The following is a 24,321-nucleotide window of genomic DNA, read 5'->3' as shown; positions in this document are numbered from 1 at the left end:
AGAGAAACAATTTCTTGGATGTAAATTAGACCTCCTTAAGCCTCTTTTTTAATTTAAAAGCCATTACTGCGTTTAATTTAAAAGCCACGATGGCATCTCCACGATGCTCCCAGAGCTGCAAGGGACCTACCTGGCTTCCCACCCAGCTCGGCCTCCTGGCTGATTCTTCCCACGGGCCGGCCCGGGCACGCTCCCTGAGCCTGTGTTCCATCCTCAGCGTCCCCAGGTTGCTCTGAGGAATAGGGCTGGCTCATGAGAAAGACTTCGCTGAACCTTAGGCTGCCGGGCCCGAGCTTCATAGTTCATGCTTCGGTGTGCAGGGGCATCCCAAGCAGACAGGTGGCGTGCAGAGTGAGAGGGGTTGTGTCCAGTGAGTGGGGTGTTCAAAGTCACAGCCTCGATTTTCCCGGGAGTGAAGACCTCTGGGTGGTGCAGCACAGGGCCCACGTTGTTGAGGTGTGACACTCTCCACCCTGTGCCCGCAGGCTATCACCGCCCGTGACTCCATGGCCAAGTCCCTGTACAGTGCTCTGTTCGACTGGATCGTGTTGCGGATCAACCACGCCCTCCTCAACAAGAAAGACATGGAAGAGTCTGTCTCGGTGAGAGCCCCTACCCCTGTCTGCTCCACCAAGCAGAGCTGGGGAAGGCCAGGCCCTCAGTGTCACACACCCTCGGCAGATGGCCCGTGATGTCGGGAGCCAAGGTGGCTTTGGTTGGTGTCAGGGGAGAGGCCGGTTGCTCCGGGGGGCAGGCCCAGGGAACAGGATGGGGCGCAGTTCTCAGGACCCAGTGCACAGTGAACACATGGAGCCCCTCGTTCACATATTACAGATTCCAAGGCAGTGACAGCAGAGTGTTCAGCTGAGCGCAGAGCCCGCACAACCAAACAGGTCACTTCCACGGAAGCAGTAATAACTGTTTTCTCTGTCTTCCCAGTGCTTGTCCATTGGGGTCCTTGACATATTCGGATTTGAAGACTTCGAGAGGAACAGTTTTGAACAGTTCTGCATCAACTATGCCAACGAGCAGCTTCAGTATTACTTCAATCAGCACATTTTCAAACTAGAACAGGTAAGGAAATGCCATCTTGTTGCCTAGGCAGCCCCAAAGGGGGACGGAATGAGCCGGAACTGGGGTCTCCCTCGGGTTCCGGTTTGCTGGTGAACCAGCCCTGGAATCTTTCTCTACAGAAGAGAAAGTCTGGGAAAACCCAGCCCAGACTTGGATGAGGCAGGCACTGGGGGCATTTTTGTCCATGGGTCAATTTTGTACCTTCTTTCTGCTCAAATGTGAAAATCCATCCAATGGGAGAGAAATGGAGTTGCCTTGTAAGGATTTGCTTTGGTCAACAATTTTGACAATCTGTCTTCCGTGTCTTTTCACTACTACACACTCGGCCATCTTTACCCATGTGTTATCCGTCACATTGATGATTTGGACAGAAAAAAAAATGATGGTCTTATATAAATATCTAGCTGATTTTACTGTTAAACTTTCCTTCTGGCTGTTGAGCCCTTGGAGCATGGCTGGTCCACATTGAGTTGTGTGGCAATAGTGAAACACAGTGCATTACCAACACATCATGCAAAAGAAAAAGAATATAAAATTCCTCATTGATCATTTTACATTAATCACATGTTGACATGATCATAGTTTGGATATATTGGGTTAAATTAACTATATTATTAAAGTTAACTTCACCTGTTTCTTTTTACCTTTTTAACTGATTATTATAGAAAATTCGAAGTTACGTAGAGCACGCTCACTACATGGCATTATATCACTTGCATTATTGGACATTGAGGTTCCAGAGCAGGGGCCAGCAAATGGCAGCTCACAGGTCCAGTCTGGCCCCACAACCCGTTTTTGTAAATAAACCTTTATTGGCATGTGGCCACGCCCACTCGTCTATACATCATCGGTGGCCTCTTTCATGCTACCACAGCAGAATCGTGACAAGACACCATCTAGCTCATAAAGCTTAATTTATTTACCATCTGGCCCTTCACAGAGAAAGATTGCTGGCCCCTGGGACACATTAAGTGTGATTTTAAGCATCTTGTATGTTTGATGCTTAAGCATGTACTGTTTCCTGTTATTAATAATTTTTCCTGTTATTAATTTATATAATTATGAATATATTTCCATTGATATATCAACATGTGTTGTTATTTACACACGTATGTATGAATACGTACGTGCATACATAAATATATTCATATACACCACATGCTGTGTAAACGTTAACATAGCCATGAGGTAGTGAGATTATCAGCTAACCCCTAAACCCTGCAGGAGGAGTACCAGAGCGAAGGGATCTCATGGCACAACATTGACTACACTGATAATGTCGGCTGCATCCATCTCATCAGCAAGAAGCCCACGGGGCTCTTCTATCTGCTGGACGAAGAGAGCAAGTGAGTGTCCACGGCCCAGTTCCCCCTGCAAACCTGGTTCCCTAGCCCCTGGAGCCTCACCCTGAATCCACACCATCCCCAAGAACTTCTGAGTTTGTCACACTCATTTGGCCACAAATCCTGACCTCACGTTAGCAAAAGGCACATAGCATTTATCACGGAAGTATTAACATATGCGATAACTTGATTCTGAAACACGCACACCCGGGAGTTGTTAAGAAAGGGACACGGGGCCTGAGTCTAGAAACTAGGCACGGGGTTGGTGCATGCTTGCAAAGGGCAACACATGGGATCAGGGGCCCAGACGCCACACTGACCACTAAGCCTGGCACCCCTTGTCCAGAGGACACCGTGAAGGCTGGAAGGGGTATGGATGAAGTGCCTCACCCCTGGTCACCCAGCCGCGGTCACTGAAGTTCACTCACTGAATTTGTTAACCTGCGGCTCCATTAATGACCACAAAGTACAGACAGCTTTTTTTTTTTTAAGATTTTTATTTATTTATTTGAGAGAGAGAGAGAGAGAGAAAGCACATGAGAGGGGGGAGGGTCAGAGGAAGAAGCAGACTCCCTGCCGAGCAGGGAGCCCGATGCCGGACTCGATCCCGGGACTCCGGGATCATGACCTGAGCGAAGGCAGTCGCTTAACCAACTGAGCCACCCAGGTGCCCCCAGGCAGCTTTAAACAACAAATGTATTCTCTCATGGCCCTGGAGGCCAGACTTGCAAAATCAGTATCACTGGGCTGAAATCCAGGTGTGGGCAGGGCTGCACTCCCTCCAGAGGCTTTAGGGGGTGGTCCTTCTTCGCCTCTTCCAGCTCCTGGGGGCCCCCAGCATTCTGTGGCTTGTGGCTGCGTCACCCCAGTCTCTGCCTCTGTGGTTACATCACCACCTCTTCTATCTCTGTCTCATCTCCTCTTCTCATAAAGATTCCAATCCACTGGATGAATGCCTCCCCAATGACCTCATCTTAACTAATTACATTCGTAAAGACCTGAATCAGGTCACTCTCATAGGTTCTCAGGGTCAGGACGTGGACACATCTTTCTATCAACAACTTTTTATCAGCCCTTTGTCTGTGTCAGAAGTCCCTGTGGGGCTGGGTTGAATCAGGCTCATCTCCTGCCTCAGACCCAGGCCCCACCTGAGCCAGGGGACAGACACATCCATTCATAGCTGGGATCCAGGTAGAGAATGTTGAGATAAGAGAACAGGCAGGCTGCTAGGAAGGGCTAAACCATCACTCCCAGGAAACCCAGAGCTGGATCCAGAGGAGGAATGTGAGGCAGGGCCAGGCTGAGCAGGGTTGTATCTGTCTTTGTTTAAAATCTTGCTATTTTTATTCATCGTGGATTTTTTTTTTTTTTTTTTTTTTTTTTTGCATTCATCTGGATTTTCTAAAATAGTGCGTTAAAATGGCATTTATCCCAACAACTAAGTGAGCAGGTTCCTCACTCCACACCCTTTCCCAGCCCTGGAAACAGTGTGCTTGGTAGCTACAGATTCTCCCCCTCCACCAGCCCATCCCTGTTAGTCTGTGGAGCCTGGCGTTGGGCGTCACAGGCGCATTTCTCTGCCTATGTTTGCGGTGAGGCAGGGCGTGCCAAAGCCAACTGCAGCGTTTCCTTCCTGGGAGGCAGAAATAGCCAGGTACAACGGGGCTCTTCTTCTGCCCTGGCCCCCCTCCCTGCTCCGTCCTCATCTCCCAGCCCCTCTCTGTAACCGAGGAACAAGGGCAAGACCCCCCCACCACGACACAGCGTCCAGATACACAACAGATCTGAGACCAGAAGTGCCCCCATCCTGGGATTATTCCCGGGAGCTGCCCAAAGTGGGCCCAGTTCCCAGTGTTGCCTGTGCCTAATGTTTGCCTCGACCACGAAGGCCCGGGCCTCATCCACCAAGGGCTTGCACCCGGATGCAGAGCGCGTGGTCGCCGCTGTTCCTGCAGCTAAAAGTTCCAAATTCTCTTCCCAGCTTTCCCCATGCCACGAGCCAGACCCTGCTGGCCAAGTTCAAACAGCAGCACGAAGACAACAGGTACTTCCTTGGCACCCCCGTCATGGAGCCGGCGTTCATCATTCAGCACTTCGCAGGGAAGGTGAAATACCAGATCAAGGTACGTGTCTGTCCATTGCCATCATCAGTCAAGGGTGGGAGGCAGGAAAGGGACAGGGTGGATGCCCCGGAGGCTCCTTACCTCTGGCGTCTGCTCGGTCCATCTCCTTTATTGATGGTGCACGGCGAGGTTCTGGGGGCCCTCAGACCCAGCCCTAAGTCCTCGGCTCTTACTGTCAAAGGCCCCAGGGACAGGACCCACTCTGTTGTTGCGATGGGTCCCACCCCACCAGCAGCCCATCCCGGGCTGGCTCCCAGGACCTTGGCAGTCACTGGCGAGTGACCACGCACCTCCTTCCCCCACCAGGACTTCCGGGAAAAGAACATGGACTACATGCGGCCTGACATCGTGGCCCTCCTGCGGGGCAGTGACAGCTCCTATGTGCGGGAGCTCATCGGCATGGATCCCGTGGCCGTGTTCCGCTGGGCGGTGCTGCGGGCCGCCATCCGGGCTATGGCTGTGCTGCGGGAGGCTGGGCGTCTGAGGGCCGAGAGGGCCGAGAAGGCTGCAGGTATGGGGCCCACCTGTCGCCGTCGAGAGGGGGATACTCAGTCCATTTTAAAACGTGCAGCTCTGTGGTCTTGAGCACATTCACTGTGTCGCGTGACCACCACCTGTGTTGCTCCAGAACTTGGATCGTCCCAAACAGAATTTCTGTACCAGGGTATATAATTCACTGTCCTCGTCCTCACAAGGCAGAAAGGCACGTTCCTGGCTTTCCATAAGGACAACCTGAGGCCCAGAATGGCTGAGTGACTCCCGCAAGGTTGGCTCTAGGTACCGGCCATGGAGCTCCATTTCACAAAGGGCCTTGATTAAAAGCAGAACCAGGAGAATAAAGCTTTTATGAGAAGTAGGCATAAATAGTGTTGCTTGGGAGGGAGGATCAAACCCTTCACGGTTCCCAGCTCTGCCCAAATTTGAGTGTCAGACTGTTTTGTCTTTTTTTTTTTTTTTTTAATGAGTTCAAGTCAGGATGGAAGCCTCTGTGGCCAAGACAAAGGCCTTCCAGGCCCCAGGCAGCCCCCGCCTCCAACTCCCATCCGCTCTATGTCTGCAGCAGGTACGGACAGCCCGGGCGTCCGCGGTCTCCTGGGAGAGCTGCAGAGAGGAACCAGCACCCCATCAGAAAAACTGTACCGGTGAGCGAGACCTTGATTTGTCCGAACCAAAGCTGGTACACAGCAGTATTATTTAAAACAATGCCAGAAACCCTCCACCCTCCACCTAGGTTGGGGTTGACCTGAATAAGGAACCCAGCAGCCACTTGAATCAAAAGGACCCAGAAACAAACGGCATCTGGCTGCCTCTTTTCTGCACACAGAGTCAGGCCTAAGGCATCTGCATTAGGGAGATGTTGGACGGCTCACTTTACAAAGGATTCTTTTCATGGCCGGCCGTGGCCATTGGCGAGTGGGGCCAGGGAGCCGCTGACTGGTTGCACCGAGCAACAGGCTTGATTTAAGAGCACTTCCTCCTTCAGTCAGGCCGGGGTGGCCCAAACGCACATAGGCTGAGTTCCTTCATTTGCTATCAGAAACACCATATGCCTCGTTGCACACAAGATGATGAGGTATTTTGTGGCCACCTAGCAATGACTGAGGGCCTTCCACATACCCCAGTTTGCACTGAGTATAACAGTGAGCAGCATGCGCTCCCAGGAAGGTGGGGTAAAAAAGGCCACACTGGGCAGACCTCCAAGGGAATGACAAAGCCAGAGGAAGGACACTTCTGATATCTTGAGAGAGCCAGGCAGGCTGTATTGAAAAGAGACCAGCTGAGCCAGGCAAGGCAGGCAGGGCGTGCTAGCAGTCGGGGAGGCACATGCAAAGGTCCTGTGGCAGCCAAGTTCCCAGCTTCTTGATACTCCAGATTCCCAAGAAGCAAGTTAGTCAATATTTAAACTTGAAAAGGTCATTTTATTTTTGAGTCCTTCATAGTCAAAAGTTCTTCAAGAGATTCATAAACATGTATGTATCGAGGTAGAGCTAGCACCTAGGTAAGTGACCAAAGTGATTTGTCTGAAAGCACTGTGTGTTGTTTTCCTGGAATCCGCTTTTTCACCCAAAAGGGGACAAGAGAAAAAGAGTGCATCTCTTTATTTGTTTGCGTGTTCCCTGTCCCCCTCCCCCAAAGACTGAATGTAGCCCCTGACCCACATTTGCTAAAGGGATGCCAGTCTCCCCAGGGCCTGGCCCCGAGGCTGCGGGTCCCACTCCAGGAGCGTGTTTAGTTTATACAGATTCTCCCTTTCAGCTGCTCAATGCTAGATTTCTCATTTGACGGCTCTGAGGAGTTCGATATTAACGCTTTTGAGGACATCATTGCTTTCTATGAAAGCAAGAAGTAAGTAGAAGCAAGGGCCTTCGAACCCAAGACCAGGGAGGTACATCAAGAGGAGCTGCTGTCCCCAGGCGCTCAGCGTGGTGTCCAGGGCCAGGAGTGGGAGTCAGCAGGCCGGGGAACCCTGGGGCCTGCTAGGGACACTCTAGCCAGATCTGGCTGGGTTAGGGGGCGTGGGCTGAGGCCACGGGCCTTGTCCGGAGCTCTGGCCGCTGCGCTGACCGCTCAGGGTATGGAGGTGAAATGTGACCCCTCTGTTGTCTTTGCTCTGTGCCTCCCTGGAGGGCGAGGGAGCAGAGGTAAGTGTGGCTGTCCAGGCCCTCAGGCATGGTGCATGGAACACAGACAAGGGGCTGCCGATCGGGGTCTTTCCAGGCCAACTGCCCAGAGCTTAAACATGTACTTGAAATAACTGGAATGAGGGATTTTTTAAAAGAAATGAACATACCAGAACCTCCCGACTCACCCTGCAGTCACTGCTGCCTCATTTCTAGAAGTCCCATAAGGACATTTGTCATCTAGACATCCTTCATGAATAGTCCCTTCCAGAGCATCTGATTTTCATCTCTGATCCATTCTTGTTCTCACGCATTGGTGCCAAAGTTTGGGCCTAGGACGTATGCTCAGCCCTGAACCCGTGGTGATCGAACAAAAGGAAGTGAAGGAGATTGAATTCTTTGGGGCAAAGCCCTCCTTCAACTAGGGTTCCCCACCCTCAGCGCTGGGCCGGGTTCCCCCTCTGTGGTGGGACCGTCCCTGGCCCTGTAGGGGTTGAGCAGCATCCTGGCCTCAACCCACCAGATGCCAGCAGCAACCCCCACCCAGGCATGACGACGACGAATGTCTCCAGACATCGCCTGGAGGGTAGCATCGCCCCCGGTGGAGGGCCACGGTGTGAGTTCCCATCATTCCTCCTGAGGCCTTTCTTGAAGCCGACAAGGAGTTTGACATGTGGCCCCAGAATCAACCAGAAAAACTGATGAGCTGCATCCCACAGGCACCCTCTGGTCTCTTTTCAGTAGCCCTCGATGCTTGTTACAGATTCCAGAAGGCTGTTCTAGAGGAGGCCTTTTTCAGTGATCTGAGATGCTGGGTTGCAAAACCAGGCCTGAAACAGGCCTGGCCCTCCCAGAGCAGGGGGAGCCTCCATGGGGTGGCTGGCCACTCTTGGCTGAACCCCCTTCTCGGTGCAGGCGGGAGAGAGACAGTGGCGTGCAGACTCCCCAGCTGCATGTTTCAGTTCCAGTGGCCTGGGGATGGTCCCGACCGTGCTGGGGACCCCAAGGTGGCGGGCCTGCTGCTCTAACTCGGTCTTCTCCCTGTCACTGCACCCCCCCCCACCCTCCCCTCAGCGATTTGCATGATCAAATCATCAAGACCATCAAAGGATTGCCCTGGCAGGGTGAGGACCCCCGTAGGCTTCTCCAGTCCCTCAGTCGGCTCCAGAAACCCCGCACCTTCATCCTGTGAGTCCCCCCAAGGCTGTGGCGCCTCCCCACCCCCTCCCCGCAACAAGTGCAACGACCGCCTGCCCCCCCCCTGCCCCCCTGGCTCCCAGGACCCCGGCCTGCGGGCTTCCCGTCATGCTGAATTGGCCGCTGCAAACGTGCTGTCTTGTGGTTCCATTCTTATACCAGCCTCTGCTAACTGGTCCTCATAACACTCCTGCCCCAGCGTCTGCCCCATGACCCAAATCCCTGCCAGCTCCCCAGTGCCCCGCGCAGCTTCGCAGGAACGCTCCTCCCACAAAGCATCTCTTTTTCCATCCCCAAACATGCAGAGCAAGGCTTGCTTTCCCCCGCCCCTTGCCCCTTGCCCCTTTGAGCTTATAAAGAAGCTATAGGAAGGAGGGTGTCTGATTTCACACACATCCACAGCCCTGCTTTGTTTGGACGACAGTGCGAATGTGGGCGGGAGGGCCCAGAAGCCATACGCACCGGGTTTGGACCTGGTCTCGCTCTCACTCACTTGCCACGTGGCCTGAGGTGCTCTGAGCTTTCGGCCTCTGTCTGCAAAGCAAGAGTGATGACTTGCATGTAGCACCAGGCGGGTAGCAGCCTCAGCCGATGGGGCGCCACTCAGAGCTTATGCCCACAAGAGAAGCAGTTTTCAAATTGATTTTTATTATGCCTTATTCTATCTCATGTGGATTAAGATGGAACATGATACACATAGAACCTCACAACCAAGCATCTTGCTGATTTGTGGGACACCATTTCCTCAGCTGTTTTGTTTTTTTTTCAAGATTTTATTTATTTATTTAAGAGAAAACACGAGAGGGGTAGAGGAAGAGAATCCAAGCAGACTCACCGCTGAGTGCGGAGCCCGACACGGGGCTTGATTTCACAGCCCATGAGATCATGACCTGAGCCGAAACCAAGGGTTGGTCGCTTAACAGATTGAGCCACCCAGGTGCCTTTCTTCAGCTGGTTTTAAAAATGAGCCAAGCTGCAAGTTTGTTTGTTTTTTTAAGATTTTATTTATTTATTTGACAGAGAGAGCACAAGCAGGGGGGAGCGGCAGAGGGAGAGGGAGAAGCAGACTCCCCGCTGAGCAGGGATCCTGACATGGGGCTCGATCCCAGGACCCTGGGATCATGACCAGAGCCAAAGGCAACCAATTAACTGACTGTGCCACCCGGTCGCCCCCAAGCTGCAAGCTTAAAAAAATTTTTTGTTTGTCTGCAAGATTCCATAAAGTGTCAGAATGAGGACCATAGCCCTCTCCCTTGCCCAAAAGATCGGTTTTGTCTTTTCCTTGGCCCCAGTGTGGGCAGAGCCCCCCGCGGCCTGCCAGGGGGTCCTGAAGCGGCTCTATGGGCCTACTTGACATTTCCCAACGTGTAGAGAATAGAGTGAGGACACCTGGTAGGCGCCAGAATGGTGCTGGGTCCCCCCGAGCTCCACGAGAGGCAGTCCACTGTCATTTTTTGAGACCTGTCAGCTCCGCCGTGGCTGGCCCCACACAGACGCACGTTCTGCCCGGCCGATGACCCGCGGCCCCAAGCCAGATGCACCTGTCCCCTCGGGGGCGGCTGCTGGCGCAGTGAAGCTCCTGCGCAGTCACAGAAGCGCCCCACGCACGCACCGGGTGGGCCCACCAGGGCCTCGGAGAGGCGGCGCGGCGGCCTCGTTGCACTTGTGGGCCCTGACTCTGCTTTCTCTGCTCTCGCTCCTTCTAACCCGCGAGGCGCGGCTTGCTCAGCTAACCCGGATCCAGACACTGTGTTCCTTCTGTTCACAAAACCATTTTTAATATTTTGACAGGAAAAGTAAAGGTATCAAACAAAAGCAGCTCATTCCAAAGGTAAACATTCGCGACACGGCCCAAGGCCACCTTGCTTTTTGCCTTTCTTGAGAGCGCCTGACTCAACTCCCTTTCCGGAAAATAGGGGGTGGGGTGGGGGGAGGGAGGTACTTTTAACATCTCCAGCTTTTTAGTTCCTTCCTCTTCCCGCCATCGCCCCCTGCCCCCCACCCCCCTCCAAAAATAATTTCCCTGATGGAAACGAGTTGGAGCAGTTTTGGGGTTTCCCAGAAGCCGGGCATGTGATGGGGTTATTTGCACAAGCATGTTGACGGGAGCTCCCAGGAGGAACCTAAGAAGAGGTGGGAAAGCAGGCTGGGGCAGGGGGAGGACTGAGCAAGGAGGTGGACTCGGCCTGTTCCCACGGGCGCCTCGGAGTGTGATCCGCAGCAAAGAGCTTTTCCCGCCCAGAGGCAATGGGACCCTTCTGTCCTCCCCCCACTTTGGGGATCTTTAGCTACCAGCCACCTCCGGAGGGCAGAACGGGATGCAGCACCTCCCAGGCGTTTCTGGGAGAGGAGGCCCTTCAGCCAGGGAAGTCCCACCAGGAAGGGGGCAACCATGCGTGGTCAATAGCCGAGACCCCAATAGCTGGCCTCCGGTAAAGTGCACCCAGCCTCTGTCTAGTCTCCACATACAGTGTGCAGACGGATTATGAAGTGTGCAAAAGGGAGAAAAACCTCCCAGTCTGGCCAAGAGACAGGACAGCGCTAGTTCCTATTGTGAGCTGATACTAAGGGTTGGCAAATGTGGGGGGATCCTCTGGAGAAGCTCATGCGGAAGTGCCAGGGGCTTGGCACCCCTGGAGAAGTCATGTCCAGGAGGAAGGTGGCCCTCTGGAGCTCTCGGCTTCTGGCCCATCGGGCTGCAAAAGAGGCCGTAATCAGTCCTCCTGGAGCTGGTGCCATGTGCGAGGCGCAGCGCAGACTCAGCCCCGGGGCCGCCCCTGCCTCCTGCCAAGCCCACCACCCCCTGCCCTCCAGCAGCACTGTCCCAAGACTGATCCTAAGAGCTGCCACCCCCGGGAGCATAGTTCTGGCTCCAGGGCCTCTATGATGCCTCCCGGTGCCCATTGGGCCCCCCAGGAGGGCAGGCCAGACCCCATGTGTCTGTCCTAGAACCTGCTGGACTCCAAGTCCCTGAAGCTCATCATCAGCATGACTCTTCACGATCGCACCACCAAGTCCCTGCTGCACCTCCACAAGAAAAAGAAGCCGCCTAGCATCAGCGCCCAGTTCCAGGTAGGCAGCCCAGAGAGGCCGGGGGTGGGGGGTGGGCGAACTCAGCCTGATGCTCTTGTGACCTGGCCATAGCAAACCCAACAAATGGTTATTCTAGTGCTTCCTGCCCTCGGCATTGTTTGACATTTGGGGCTGACTCATCCTCCATGGCGGGGGCCATCTGGGGTGTTATGGGACACATGGTAGCATCCTCCGGGGGTGACAACCGAAAATGTCTCCAGACATTGCCACATGCTCTGGTGGGTGGGGCAAAATCACCCCTGTTGTGAACCATTGAGTTAAAATAATGTGAGCCCATGAAGGTGACCACTGAACTGTGTTGTGAGGTCATGTTTCCCTTTTTTTCCTTGGCTGCCAGGAAGCTCAGAGGTACTTTTTTTAAGGGGTCCAAAAGGCTGCTGCTGACCCTTACTTGCCATTACCTTTTTTCCCTTTCCCCTTTTCCTCAGTCTGAGTCTTTTGTGCCCACCCTGACTTTTTTTGTAATCCCCTCACCTGGGAGCTCCTGTAAATCCTTTTTGGTTTTGTTAGTTAGTTAGTTTGTTTTTAAAAGATTTTATTTATTGGGGCACCTGGGTGGCTCCCTGCTCGATGGGAAGCCTGCTTCTCCCTTTCCCATTCCCCCTGCTTGTGTTCCCTCTTTCTCTCTGTCTCTTTGTCAAATAAATAAAATCTTTAAAAAAAAAAAAAAAGATTTTATTTATTTATTTGACAGAGAGATAGCACAAGTAGGCAGAGAGGCAGGGAGAGTGGGAAGCAGGCTCCCCGCCAAGCAGGGAGCCCGATGCGGGGCTCAATCCCAGGACCCTGGGATCATGACCTGAGCCGAAGGCAGACGCTTAACCGACTGAGCCACCCAGGCGCCCCCTGCAAATCCTTTTTGTAAACAGCAGGCCGAAGACCAAAATCACAGCATCTGTGCTTCTTTCTGAGGCTGACCGGCATTTTAAATCCCCAGAAGGAGTTTATCTGGCCCCACCAACCCTCCCCCAACAGTCCCACTGAGACAAAGAGCTGGGAGATCCTGGGAAGAGGACAGCCGTTAACTCTGGGGACCCTATGGCTCTCTTTGGGGCTCCCAGGGGTAGTGCACCCTCTAGTCAGAATGTCCAGCTACAGCTTCCCATGTCCTATATCAGTGCTGATGCCAGCGAGTGACCTGGGTCCCCTCCCACTGAGCGGCTTGCCAGCTCAAGACCTCTCCCTCTTTCCCCAGACATCCCTTAACAAGCTCTTGGAGGCACTGGGGAAGGCGGAGCCTTTCTTTATCCGCTGCATCCGCTCCAATGCCGAGAAGGTGAGTAGCTCCCATGTCTTGGGGAGGTGAAGGCCAAGGTCTCTCAAGGAACCAAGTGTTCACACAGGTTCCAGGAACCGGAAATGGCCAGCCTGAGGTGGAGGGGGTTTCGCAGGAAGCAGTGAGGGTAGCCAGGTGGCCCGCCAAGAGCAAGGACATCATCTGGAACGTAGCGAAGCCCTAGGAGGGACAGGTCAAACATGCTCTTCAGTACATCTCCAAATCAGCCAGTGCAGAAAATGTGCCAGAAGGGAGGGGCTGAGGTCATATGGCAGAAGCAGAGAGCCTGCTGTTCGTTTGATCTGAAAATTTCTGGGAAGACTCATGGAGCACCAGTGGGGGCCCCAGTGGGGGCTCAGCCCTCCCTGCCAGGTTTCCTTTGCCCCATGGGTCCATTGGCCATTCTGTCCCCTTGGGGACTTTGCTAGAACCGTTAGGATCTGGGCCTACCCCCTTTGCCTCTACTCTTCCCATTTCCCTTTCTCCTGCTCCTGGGATGCTCTGTCAACATCCAGAGCCCAGCTTCTCCCTACCAGGTTCTGTGGCTTCTCTCCTCCTGGGCAAGGACCCGGAGTCCTCCTTTGGGCCTTCACCTGGCTGTTACCTGCCCATTCCTTCCTCAGGACTAAGTCCAGGGTCCCCTCACCTGTTGGCCCTTCCCAGGGGTCCCTGGCAGTATCCGCCCCATTCACATAGGCACCTGGCTTCCACCTCCAGACCTTATATTCTTCTCTTGGCTGAATCCCTAGTATTTACCCCAGAGCCTGGCACAGGGTATGAGCTCAGCACCGGTTTTGATTGGAGCTCTTAAGAACTAACTCTTTGCAGCACATCATCTTAAATTAACCAGCAGGAAATGGCACGTGTGTCCCAGACACCAGGGAATAGAGCAGAGCAGATGCCAGCTTTTCCAGAAGAGATAAATACCTTAAGCACCACTGCTGAGCAGTCCTACCTCTTTAATCCAAAAAGAATGTCTGGAGCAAGGAAATACGGATCCTCCGGGTGGCCACAGCTGCCGGGCTGGGGACAGTCCCGACCGGCTGGGGCCCGCCTGTGCTCCCCGACCCTGCCTGTGTCCGGAATCCTACGGGACCTTGTCCCATAGCTCCCCATCCCCGGCCGCTGACGCTTTGCTGTCCAGCGGCAGGCACGTGTCCTGACCGCCCTCACCCCGTTTCAGAAAGAGCTGTGTTTCGACGACGAGCTGGTGCTGCAGCAGCTGCGCTACACGGGCATGCTGGAGACAGTGCGGATCCGGAGGTCGGGCTACAGCGCCAAGTACACGTTCCAGGTAGGCGGCACGCGCGTGGCTGTCGTGACGGGGCAGGGGCCCAGCCACCTCCTGTTGTCAGAGCGAGCGCTTCTCTGGAACACGAACCCAGGGGGTCACTTGATGCCAAGGCTTCTCCACCCTGGCACTGTTGGCATTTATACCAGATTATTCTCGGTCATCGGCGGGGGGGTTGCCGGGAGCAAGTGTCCTCAGAAGAGGTGGCTGGGCCCAGGCCAAGCCTAGAAGGATACAGAGGTGTCAAGCCAAGCTGGGAAGAGGGAGTTACATGAGCAGATCCCCACACAGCTCTGCCCTCTGTTGAGCATCTTCCGTGACAGATGCTTTTATACCCATCTCTTCTATTCCTCCAACCAGCAGCAAGCGGTTCTGGCTCCCTGGGGTTTTTAGAAACGCAAAGGATCTTTGGTGACCTCAAATTAGTGAAGACCAAGCTGCTAGAGCAGTTTCTCAATGGCAGCACCCTTGACCCTGGGGCCACCTGGTCATTCTTCTGGTGGGGGCCGCCTTGTGCATTATGGGACGTTGAGCAGCATCCCTGGTCTCGATGCCAGGAGCACCCAGCCCTCCCAAGTTGGGAGAACCCTGGATGTGTCTGGACATCACCCCACGTCCCCGGTGGTAAACCAGCCTGGCCTGAGAACCTCTGGCTCATGCCATGAGCTGGCATCGCCGGTGTGAGCACGGGAGTCAGCACTGGGCCTGAAGCCAGAGGTGGTGGCACCTTGTCCCCAATCCAGCTGTACCCATATGGCCTCGGGGACACGGCTTCATCATGGCATGCCTCCCTTTTTCTCATCCACAGAATGGAAATAGCGTCTCTCTGAGCCTGTATAAATAGGAAAAGCAGAATCACAGAAATGGGAGGAAATGCCAGTGTATTTTACTAATGCTTCGTCCTTAAAAATTTGACCTGTTTACTTAAAAGCTGTGTATCCCCAGCTCTGATTCAGCTCTCTAATGAGCCAGAGACCGTGAGCCCCCCAAAGGCAGCCCTGTTTCCTGGCCACCCCGCAACAATGCCAGCCCTGGGAGGAGGCCCTTAAGAGCCACTCCCCAAGTGACTGAAGACCCAGTGCTCTGTGTGTGGTGGTCTTTCTGAAGCTTGAAGCTGTTTCAGAGAGTCTGAGATTCTAGCTTTGTCAGTAGTATCATTCCAGCTTTGGAAACTTGGCTCAACCAGGGAATCACTGGAGCGCCATATCCTTGCTGGTGGCAGAAACACTCAGAGATTCTCTTCTCTTGGCCAAAATCACACAGGATTTCACAGAGCAGTTCCAGGTGCTGCTGCCCAAGAACACCCAGCCCTGCAGGGAGGTCATTTCTGCCCTGTTGGAAAAGATGGATGTGGACAAGAGGAACTACCAGATCGGGAAGACCAAGGTCAGGGCTTCCGCCCCTCGGGGGCCACAAACACGCACCCCACCTCCCGCCACACATAGGGTCCTCCCATGGCCCGAAGTCCCGGGCCACATGCTAAGAGACAAGGGGCTCTGCTGAGAAAGTGTCTTTCTTGGGGCCCAGCACATTCTTTCTTCCCAGAAGGCAAAGGGGTGCATCTAAGGGGCGGGGCTCAGGCATCACTCCCGTTTCCCGCATCCTCACACATGGCCTAGGGTTCCTGCCGGGTGTTCAGGAGCCAGTTGCTAGCTTTTAGTGTCTGGCAGAAGGCTTCTTTCCCTGGTGTTCCTTTCGGACACCGTCTATCAGCTAGCTCTAGGTACGTGCTGGTTGCTTCTTACTATTGGGGCACCAGCCGCTGTCCTCATCTAACGAGGGCTAAGGGCAGCTCCCGTTAGGGCTTCATCTGATGTGAAAAGTCCCTTCACCCTTCTCCAACAAGCTAATCCTCTAGTTACCACGTGACCCACCAATTCCGTTCGTGGGTATGGACCCAAAAGAACTGGAAACGAGGTGTTTAAACAGATCCTTATATGCGCATGTCCATAGCGACACTAGTCACGATAGGCAGAAGGTAGAAGCAGCCCATGCGGTCCATCAGCTGATGAATGGATTCCAAAACTGTGGGCCATTCGTACGATGAATTACTATACGGCCCTGCTACACGCTATGACATGGGTGAACCTTGAAAGCATGATGAGTGAGAGAAGCCGGACACAAAAGCCTGCATAGTGTGTGATCCCGTGTATATGAGGCTTCCAGAACAGGCAAATCCATAGAAAGCAGATCACAGTTACCAGGGGCTGGAGGGAGAGAGGGGAGGGGGAGTGACTGCTCACGGGGATGGGGTCTCTCTTCGGGGTGATGGAAATGTTCTGGAGCTCGATGGTAGTGATGTTTGCACAATGTTGTGAACGTACCAAATGCCCCTGATTTGTTTGTGTTAACGATGGTTAACTTCATGTTACGAGAATTCTCTCAATATATTCCAAAAAAACTCCCCTTGGTCAGGTCAGTCAGCATACCAGCTCTGTCTCACGCACTTACGGGGCACAAGGATTCTGGGGGCTGCGCTGACCCCTCCTGTGCCCACGCCCCACCAGGTTTTCCTGAAGGAGACAGAGCGCCAAGCCCTGCAGGAGACGCTGCATCGGGAGGTTGTGCGGAAGATCCTGCTCCTGCAGAGCTGGTTCCGGATGGTGCTAGAACGCCGGCACTTTCTGCAGATGAGGCAGGCAGCCATCACCATCCAGGTACCGCGGAGACCCTGCAGGAACAGGGACAGGGGCAGCCGGGGTCACACATGCCCAGGCCCTGAACGCTCACTCCACCCCCAGGCCTGCTGGCGGTCCTACCGCGTCCGACGGGCCCTGGAGAGGACACAGGCCGCTGTGTACCTCCAGGCCGCGTGGAGGGGCTACCGGCAACGGGTGGCCTACCAGCGCCGTAGACAGAGCATCATCCGCCTGCAGAGCCTCTGCCGGGGTCACCTTCAGCGCAAGAGGTGAGCAGAGCAAGGCCCCACTTCCATCCCTCCCCCAACCCCCCGCCCCCCGGCCCAGCCCCGAACATCCCACTCACCCGAGAGCTACCTGAGATACCTCCTGGCCAGGGGAGCCCCCAGGACATCATTCTAGATGCAGGGAAGCTGGGAGGGGCTGTCAAAAATATGGCCGTCCGGGCACATGCAGCCCCAGAGAGATGCTCCAGGGCTGGTGGGCAACACCTGTAGACGAAGACCGAGGTCACTGTTGGCGGGACTTGGTCTCCACCAGGGACCCCCCTCACTGTACCCACCTACCCTGGGCCCATTGATGAAACACCTGGCTTCAGAGGTGGAGGGTTCAGGTTGTGAAGACCAGCCCATGGTGGGTTCCCCTCACCCCATGCTTATATATGAAGCTCAAGCATCCACCCAGCCAGGGACCCCAAAGGAATTCAGGGTTTTTTTGACAGATCCCTCTCACAACAGGGAGACCCAGGGTAGCGGTGGCCATGACAATAAGGGTCCACCTCCTGTATCTCCCTTTCCTAGCTGAGGCGTTTCTGCCTTTCCAGAAGCATCTCTGAGGGCCAGGGTTACCCCACTTGGCAGGGGCAAAGCCTGGCCGCCAGCCTGTGGCTGGCACGGGAGTCCCTGATGCCTTGGGTGGATTCTGGAGATGGCGCGCACTTTTATTCCTGAACCCAGCCCCTTTACTCTTCTCACACCAGCTTCAGCCGGATGGTCGCAGAGAAGCAGAAGGCTGGAGAGGAGAGGGAAGCCCAGCAAGCCCTGAGGGTGGAAACAGCAGAGGGTGGGCCAGGCCAGGCGGCCGAGCAGGAGCAGATGCCCAGGCAGGACCCAGAACCATCGGAGGATAGAGAGCATTTGGCGTTGGAACCAGAGGTGTGGCCAAGCAAGGAGCCCCTGGCAGAGAGCTCCCAACCAGAGAAGGAGGTCCCCAGCCCAGAGAAGGCTCTCCCACCCCAGAAAAATGCAGCTGAAAGTCACGAGAAAGTGCCCAGCAGCCGGGAGAAGCGTGAGTCACGGCGGCAGAGAGGGCTAGAGCACGTGAAGCTCCAAAACAAACACATACAGTCCTGTAAGGAAGAGATGGCCCTCAGAGAACCTTCTGGAAGGACTATGCTAGAGCACGAGGAGAGCCTCCCCGAAGACAGAAAGGAGACCAGAGAAGATGAAACCCCTTCAGACGCGGGGACAGAGACAGAGAATGCTTCTAAGAAGCAGCCTGAGGAGCCACTGCAGGGGGCGCCAGCCAGCCAGCTCTCTGGAGAAACCCTGAAGATGCTGCAAGGCGGGGAGCCAGCGCCTGGCCACGTGGAACGGCCAACCAGCCTAGCCTTGGACAGTAGGGTCAGTGTGCCCGCCCCCAGCACCAGCCCCGAGCCTCCCAAGGACAAGAGCAAGCTGGGGGGCGACCCGAGGGCACAGGACAGGTCTGAGAGCCCGGGAGGCTCCACCCAGATCCAGCGGTACCGGGACGCAGACTCTGAGCGGCTGGCCAGCGCCGTGGAGCTGTGGCGGGGCAGGAAACTGATGGCCGCCAGTTCGAGCGCCATGCTGAGCCAGTCCCTGGACCTCAGCGAGCGGCACAGGGCTGTGGGGGCCGCTCTCACGCCCACAGAGTAAGCCCCGGGCCCTCCCTTGTCTGAACACCGTGGCTGCCAGGCTGGGTTGGGCGGAGGCCTGGCAGCAGGCCCCGGGCGGTGCCACGTGTCCCAGAAACGTGTGAGTGGCTCTGTACCTGCCTGAGAGCCAAGGCCAGGTGTGTGCCCTTCCCGAGGAAGGAGGGGCAGGGGAACGTGAAGGTTTGGCATCTGCCAGGAGCCACGGAGCCTGGGGCCAGCTGGGATCCGGAGTCCTCGTCCTGCCCCGTAATGAGCTCTGTTCACATAGAAATCCCCTGGCTTTGCGGGAGGCAGCCTCTCGGGGCAACGTCCCACTTCCCAGTCTGCCTGGGTCTCTGTGTCCTCATCAGAGAATAGGGTGATTACCTTCACCCAGGAACTGAAGAAGGGGCTCAGCTCTTGACCCACTCTACCTGACCCTTAGTTAGCTACATACCAGTGGCCCCGAGTCCCCAGCCCCTCCTCCCAGAGGCCTGCTTGGCCAGAGGGACGAAGAGCTGGAAGAAGGTGCAGGCCTTCTGCCAGACCGGGCTTTCTTGGCCTGGCACGCCAACGCCTGTGGCCGGCTCGTTCTCGGGGGTGCGCTGAGCCATGCACCGTGGAGTGTGGACCACCATCCCTGCTCCCCACCCACCAGATGCCCGAGCCCCCGCCCCCCAAGTCAGGACAACCAAAAAGGTCTCCTAACTCGCCCTTGTAAATAAAAGCCACGTTTCTGTGATCTCGCAGGGAGAGACGCATTTCCTTGTCCACGAGCGACGTCTCCAAGCTCCTCCCGTCCCCATCCCCGACCAAGATGCAGGTAAAGCTTCAGGCTGCAGCTCCCACCCTGGCTGCCCCAGCTCTGCCCAAAATGCAGCTTTCCCTCCAGCGAGTCCCACCTGCCTTTGCTTACCCAGCCCTGTTCCCTTGTAGCCTTCTTTAGAAACCATGGACGGGGAGCCCAGCACCAAGAAGCCGGCCGTTCAGAAGAAGAAGTCAGGCGACACGTCTGTCAGCTCAGATTCCGGGCTGTCCCCAGGCCACCAGGCCGACTCTAAGTAAGTGTGAGCTTTGGAGGTGGCTCAGGTCACCACCAGAGGATGCCCAGGGGCCCTGCCAGGGGCCCCCCGCTCAGGGCAGTCTGGTCTCCTAGACTGATGGCATTTACGAAGCACAGGCGGGCAGGTGTTTACCCAGTCTAGGGCGGTCCCTCACGGCGCCCAGGTTGTGACCTCACGTGCCGGTGGGGCCGCGTGCCGGCGTCTTGATTCCCACTGCAGCCTAGAGCCAATCTGGGTCACCTCCTCTGGGTCCACAGGTAGATGGTTTCCGTTTGACTTTTTATGGCATCAGAACCAGCTCCCGGGGCGCCTGGGTGGCTCAGTCGTTAAGCGTCTGCCTTCGGCTCAGGTCATGATCCCAGGGTCCTGGGATCGAGTCCCACATCGGGCTCCCTGCTCTGCCGGAAGCCTGCTTCTCCCTCTCCCACTCCCCCTGCTTGTGTTCCTGCTCTCGCTGTGTCTCTCTCTGTCAAAAAAAAAAAAAAAGAACCAGCTTCCGGCTCCCCCTACCTCCGCGACCCCTCCCGGGTCCGTGGATAGAAGAAACTGGGCCAAAGCTCTGGGTCTAGAAAACCCCTGCAGAAGTGCTCCAGATGGTTCCATCGCAGAACGCAGAGGATGAGCCATGGGACGGGGGGCTTCGATCCTAACACAGGGACAGGAGGCTGAGGAAGGTCCAGAACAGGCTTGCAGAGTGCTCGCTGCTGCAGGGACATCCCACCCCCAAAACGAAGCACTCAAAGCAGGGGCTTCCAACAACTGGAATTCACTTCTCACAGTCCTGGCGGCCAGGAGTCTGAAATCAGGGTGTTGGTAGGGCGCCCCCCCCCACCCCGGTAGGCTCTAGGAAAGGGCACTCCTTGCCTCTTCCAGTTCCTGGGGGCTCCGGGCACCCTCGGCTTGTGGCTGCATCACCCTCGTCCCCATCTACATCTTCACATGACCTTCCTCTTTCCTCTGTGTTCTCTCTTTCTCTCTCATAAGGATGTTGGTCCCTGGATGTAAGGCCCACCTGGGTAATCCAAGATGACCTCATCTTGAGGCTGCGGTAACAAAACCACCACAGACTAAGTGGCTTAAACTCTAGACATATCTTCTGGGGGCTGGAAGTTCAAGGTCAAGGCACCAGCAGTTGCAATATGTGGTGGGGGCCACTTCCTGGTTCACGGATGGTGTCTTTTCCCTGGGGCGCCACGTGGCAGGCAGGGCAAGGGGGCTCCCCCCCATGACCTAATCACCCCCCTAATACCATCCCCTGGGGGGTACGACTTCAGCATACAAATTTGAGGGGAGACATTCATTCAGAGCATGACGCATAGTACTTAGTCACATCTGCAAAGACCCTTTTCCCAAATAAGATCACACTCACAGGTCCTGAGCATGAGCACACAGACACATCATTTGGGGGGCCCACCATTCGGTGCCTGATGGGGCAATCGTTCCTTCTGATTTTCTTTCCTAAAACTCGGGCCCATAAACACAACGTAAGGGGGCAGAGGGTAGTTTTATTTCTTTTTTTTTTTTTTTCATATGAAAATGGGGTCACGCTGTGATGTCTGCTCTGCGTCTTGTTTTTTCACCTGACTCCCCTGTCAGTTCCCACAAATCAATTTCATTTTTAGTAGCATCTCTTTCCGTGGATAACCAAGCAAAGGGTGATTTTTCTCTTTATAGTAAGATGACCTTTCCTTCAGCCTTGTTTCCATTGTCGCTTCCTGAGGCTTAAATGAAACCCCTTACTTTCTCCTGCAGATCCACTTTTAAAAGACTTTTCTTGCATAAGAATAAGGATAAAAAATCCAGCCTGGAGGGGGTAGAGGAAGCGGAGAACACAGCGCCAGGGCTCACCGTGCTGGAAGCTGCCACCACCAAAAAAAATCTAGAAGGTTGGTCGCTGGCAGCCTCAGAGATGGAGGGCAGAGCTGCCAGGGTCCCCGGGGATGTGTACGGGGCACAGGGCTTCAGGGCTGGTCCCGGATACCGCCCCCCAACCCCAGGGTGCTTTCTGACTGCAGACCCCAGCTTGCAACAGGGCAGGGTCCTGGTTCTCTGCGTGTGGGACCCTGCCTCCCCCGGACCCCACCTCACCAGCTGCTCCTTCTCCCTCCAGCCTCCAGCCACCAGCACCGCCACCCAGCAGGCGAGAAGCACGCCAAGGAGCCAGGAGGCAAAGGGAAGAAGAACCGAAACCTCAAGATCGGCAAAATCACAGTGTCGGAGAAGTGGCGAGAATCAGTGTTCCGCAAGATCACCAATGCCAATGAGCTCAAGTACCTGGATGAGTTCCTGCTCAACAAGGTGGGTCGTCGTCGAGGGGCAACTACGGGGTTGGGGGGACATGCAGGGTCAGGCCGGGGCCTCCCCAGAAGGGTTGTCACCACCACCCAGGGGCACAGTTCCAACACAGAACGTTCCAGAAACCAGACGCTTATTCCCAAACTTCACTGCAAAATTCCACCTGGCCTCACGGGAGAACATTTGTAGAATACGTTCATGTTGCTCACCGTGGATGTTTACATTTCGTGTGAAAAGGCGGTGGGTCTTGGGGCGCCTGGCTGGCTCGTCGGTAGAGCATGTGACTCTTGATCTCAGGGTCATGAGTTCAAGTCCTTTGTTGGGCATACAGCTTACCTAAAAAAAAAAAAAAGGCAGTGGGTCTGATTACAGGGCCTGCCCAGAACTTGTGGAACAGTGTTACATCTGGACTGCCTGATTCTGGGACACTCCTGTCCCAAGGGCCTCAGGCAAGGGGTTGTGGCCTGGCCCAGCGTCCTCTCCTGCACCTAGTGCGTGCAGCTTGGGCACCAGGCAGATGCATTTGATCCGGCAGTACCTGCCCAGGACGTTCAGAATCTGCTGCTTGAAGACACTTTGTGTGTTGTCTCCCAGCACCCCTGGGGATGATTGCCCCACTTTCTCTCACACTGGAGGAAACGGAAGTGCCTGGAGCCAGGTGGGCGCTGGACACACCTGCATCCCACTGGGTGACTCGCTGTGGCTCAGCCCTGACCATGAACTTATTCTGTTTAGAATACACTTTTACAAAACGCATTGGGTCTCAGGGCAGATGCTGACTGAGCACTTAGTGTATACAGCGGAGGTGAATCGGTCACCATGGCATGCATTTGGGGCATGGCTCAGGGTTAAGCGCCTGTGTGTGGTGGCAGGAGGGGCCCCAGGGATGATTGTGTCCCAGGGGACCGTTGGCTACATCTGCAGACATTTTTGGCTGTCATGACTGGGGAGTGCGACTGGCAACTGGTGGGTGGGGGCCAGGGGTGCTGTTCAACACCCCTCGTGTGATCCAGCCCCAAATGTTGGGTGTTTAGTTTAAACCTGGGCGGAAGGGATTGGAAAGACCAGGATTAGCCAGAGGGCCTGGATTTTTTTTTCCTGGGATCCCAGAGGAGCCAGGGAAGGACTTGGGACAGACCAGAGCAGCAAGCAGCCAGATGCCAAGTCTCGGAGGTAACTCCAAGTCAGGGCATCTCTCTCTCCTTCTCCAGATAAATGACCTGCGTTCTCAGAAGACTCCCATCGAGAGCTTATTCATCGAAGCCACCGAGAAGTTCAGGAGCAACCTCAAAACCATGTACTCTGTCCCCGTAAGTGCAGTCCCCAGCCCTGGGGAGGGCCCCTGTGGGGACCCCCCATGCCCCCTCCAGGGCGCCCCCCCAATCTGTCTGTCCCACGAGGGTCATGCCTGCATCCCCGCAGAATGGGAAGATCCACGTCGGCTACAAGGACCTGATGGAGAACTACCAGATTGTCGTGAACAATCTGGCGGCCGAGCGAGGGGAAAAGGACACCAACCTGGTCCTCAACCTTTTCCAGTCGCTGCTCGACGAGTTCACCCGCGGGCACACCAAGAATGACTTCGAGCCGCCCAAGGTTGGTGGTGCCGCTTCAGGGACCACCAGTGGGGGGGTGGGCGGCGGGAGGCGGAGGTGCCCCGAGGGCCCTCACAGACCTCGCCTGTGCGCTCCCTCACAGCAGAGCAAAGCTCAGAAGAAGAAGCGGAAGCAGGATCGCGCTGTGAGTATTTGCGCGTGCGCGTGTGGGAGCGTGTTTTCCCGCCCAGCCCTAGGGAGCCCTGCTCGTGAACGTGAACCTCGGCCCATTCAGGCTGGGCAGCCTCGCGGTGAGAGTGCGGGGGGGGGGTCTGCCCTGGCCACTCAGCGCCCTCCCCCGCGGCCCCCCAGGTCCAGCAGCACAATGGGCACGTGTTCGTCAGCTACCAGGTGAGCATCCCGCAGTCGTGTGAGCAGTGCCTCTCCTACATCTGGCTCATGGACAAGGCCCTGCTCTGCAGCGGTGAGTGCTCCTGGCCCTCCCACCATGCCCCCTGATGCTCCATGACACCCCCTCCTCCCCCACCACGTCCCCAACCCCTCAGTGTGCACCAGGGCCTCCACTCGAGCCACAGGGTGGATCTTTCTGGAACACTGCCCTGGCCACGCCTCACCCACTCAGTTCTCCCACTGTCACCCTGGGGCAGATGCTGATTCTCAGCCGGCCCTGAGGCCCCCCCACCACCTCTGTCGCCTGCCCTCCACATGCCCACCTCGGCATATTACCCCATGTCCTCCCTCCCAGCTTACGTGCACACTGTTCCTGCTGCCTGATCTGCCAACGCCTCCCTAGACCCCCGGAGTCCCTCCCCCATGGAGCAGGCAAGGCCAGTCTGCCCCAGAGGAACCCTGGGACACAGACGCAGCCCGGGC

General features: G+C 55.6%; 1 protein-coding gene and 1 long non-coding RNA gene across 11 annotated transcripts in view; one reads left to right on the top strand and one right to left on the bottom strand.

Annotated features, from left to right (window-relative positions):
- MYO9B (myosin IXB) overlaps nucleotides 1–24,321 on the top strand; it is an 88,216-nt gene that overhangs the window by 56,873 nt on the left and 7,022 nt on the right. For 4 of the 10 annotated variants that reach the window (XM_034998113.1, XM_034998109.1, XM_034998110.1 and 1 more), the window contains 24 exons: nucleotides 486–602; nucleotides 940–1,074; nucleotides 2,299–2,420; nucleotides 4,399–4,540; nucleotides 4,847–5,051; nucleotides 5,601–5,682; nucleotides 6,797–6,886; nucleotides 8,236–8,349; nucleotides 10,150–10,189; nucleotides 11,308–11,430; nucleotides 12,647–12,727; nucleotides 13,911–14,021; nucleotides 15,282–15,404; nucleotides 16,526–16,675; nucleotides 16,760–16,926; nucleotides 17,637–18,551; nucleotides 19,284–19,356; nucleotides 19,470–19,594; nucleotides 21,350–21,483; nucleotides 21,708–21,895; nucleotides 23,104–23,202; nucleotides 23,315–23,488; nucleotides 23,591–23,632; nucleotides 23,800–23,911. In XM_034998113.1, coding sequence (XP_034854004.1) covers nucleotides 486–602; nucleotides 940–1,074; nucleotides 2,299–2,420; nucleotides 4,399–4,540; nucleotides 4,847–5,051; nucleotides 5,601–5,682; nucleotides 6,797–6,886; nucleotides 8,236–8,349; nucleotides 10,150–10,189; nucleotides 11,308–11,430; nucleotides 12,647–12,727; nucleotides 13,911–14,021; nucleotides 15,282–15,404; nucleotides 16,526–16,675; nucleotides 16,760–16,926; nucleotides 17,637–18,551; nucleotides 19,284–19,356; nucleotides 19,470–19,594; nucleotides 21,350–21,483; nucleotides 21,708–21,895; nucleotides 23,104–23,202; nucleotides 23,315–23,488; nucleotides 23,591–23,632; nucleotides 23,800–23,911 — 3,664 coding nt within the window. The remainder of the gene's footprint in view (nucleotides 1–485; nucleotides 603–939; nucleotides 1,075–2,298; nucleotides 2,421–4,398; nucleotides 4,541–4,846; nucleotides 5,052–5,600; nucleotides 5,683–6,796; nucleotides 6,887–8,235; nucleotides 8,350–10,149; nucleotides 10,190–11,307; nucleotides 11,431–12,646; nucleotides 12,728–13,910; nucleotides 14,022–15,281; nucleotides 15,405–16,525; nucleotides 16,676–16,759; nucleotides 16,927–17,636; nucleotides 18,552–19,283; nucleotides 19,357–19,469; nucleotides 19,595–21,349; nucleotides 21,484–21,707; nucleotides 21,896–23,103; nucleotides 23,203–23,314; nucleotides 23,489–23,590; nucleotides 23,633–23,799; nucleotides 23,912–24,321) is intronic. The other 6 variants (XM_034998117.1, XM_034998115.1, XM_034998112.1 and 3 more) reach the window with 5 other exon arrangements.
- On the bottom strand, nucleotides 16,621–23,044 carry LOC118005825. Its single transcript, XR_004677881.1, has 3 exons — nucleotides 22,102–23,044; nucleotides 17,004–17,148; nucleotides 16,621–16,689 (listed from the first exon to the last, which is right to left on the bottom strand). It is a non-coding gene; the product is annotated as an uncharacterized LOC118005825 (long non-coding RNA).

The sequence above is a fragment of the Mirounga leonina genome, unplaced genomic scaffold (genome assembly GCF_011800145.1).
Source record: "Mirounga leonina isolate KUSES-001 unplaced genomic scaffold, KU_Mleo_1.0 Mir_94, whole genome shotgun sequence".
Taxonomy (NCBI): Eukaryota; Metazoa; Chordata; class Mammalia; order Carnivora; family Phocidae; genus Mirounga; species Mirounga leonina.
This window is presented reverse-complemented; position numbering and strand designations above follow the sequence as displayed.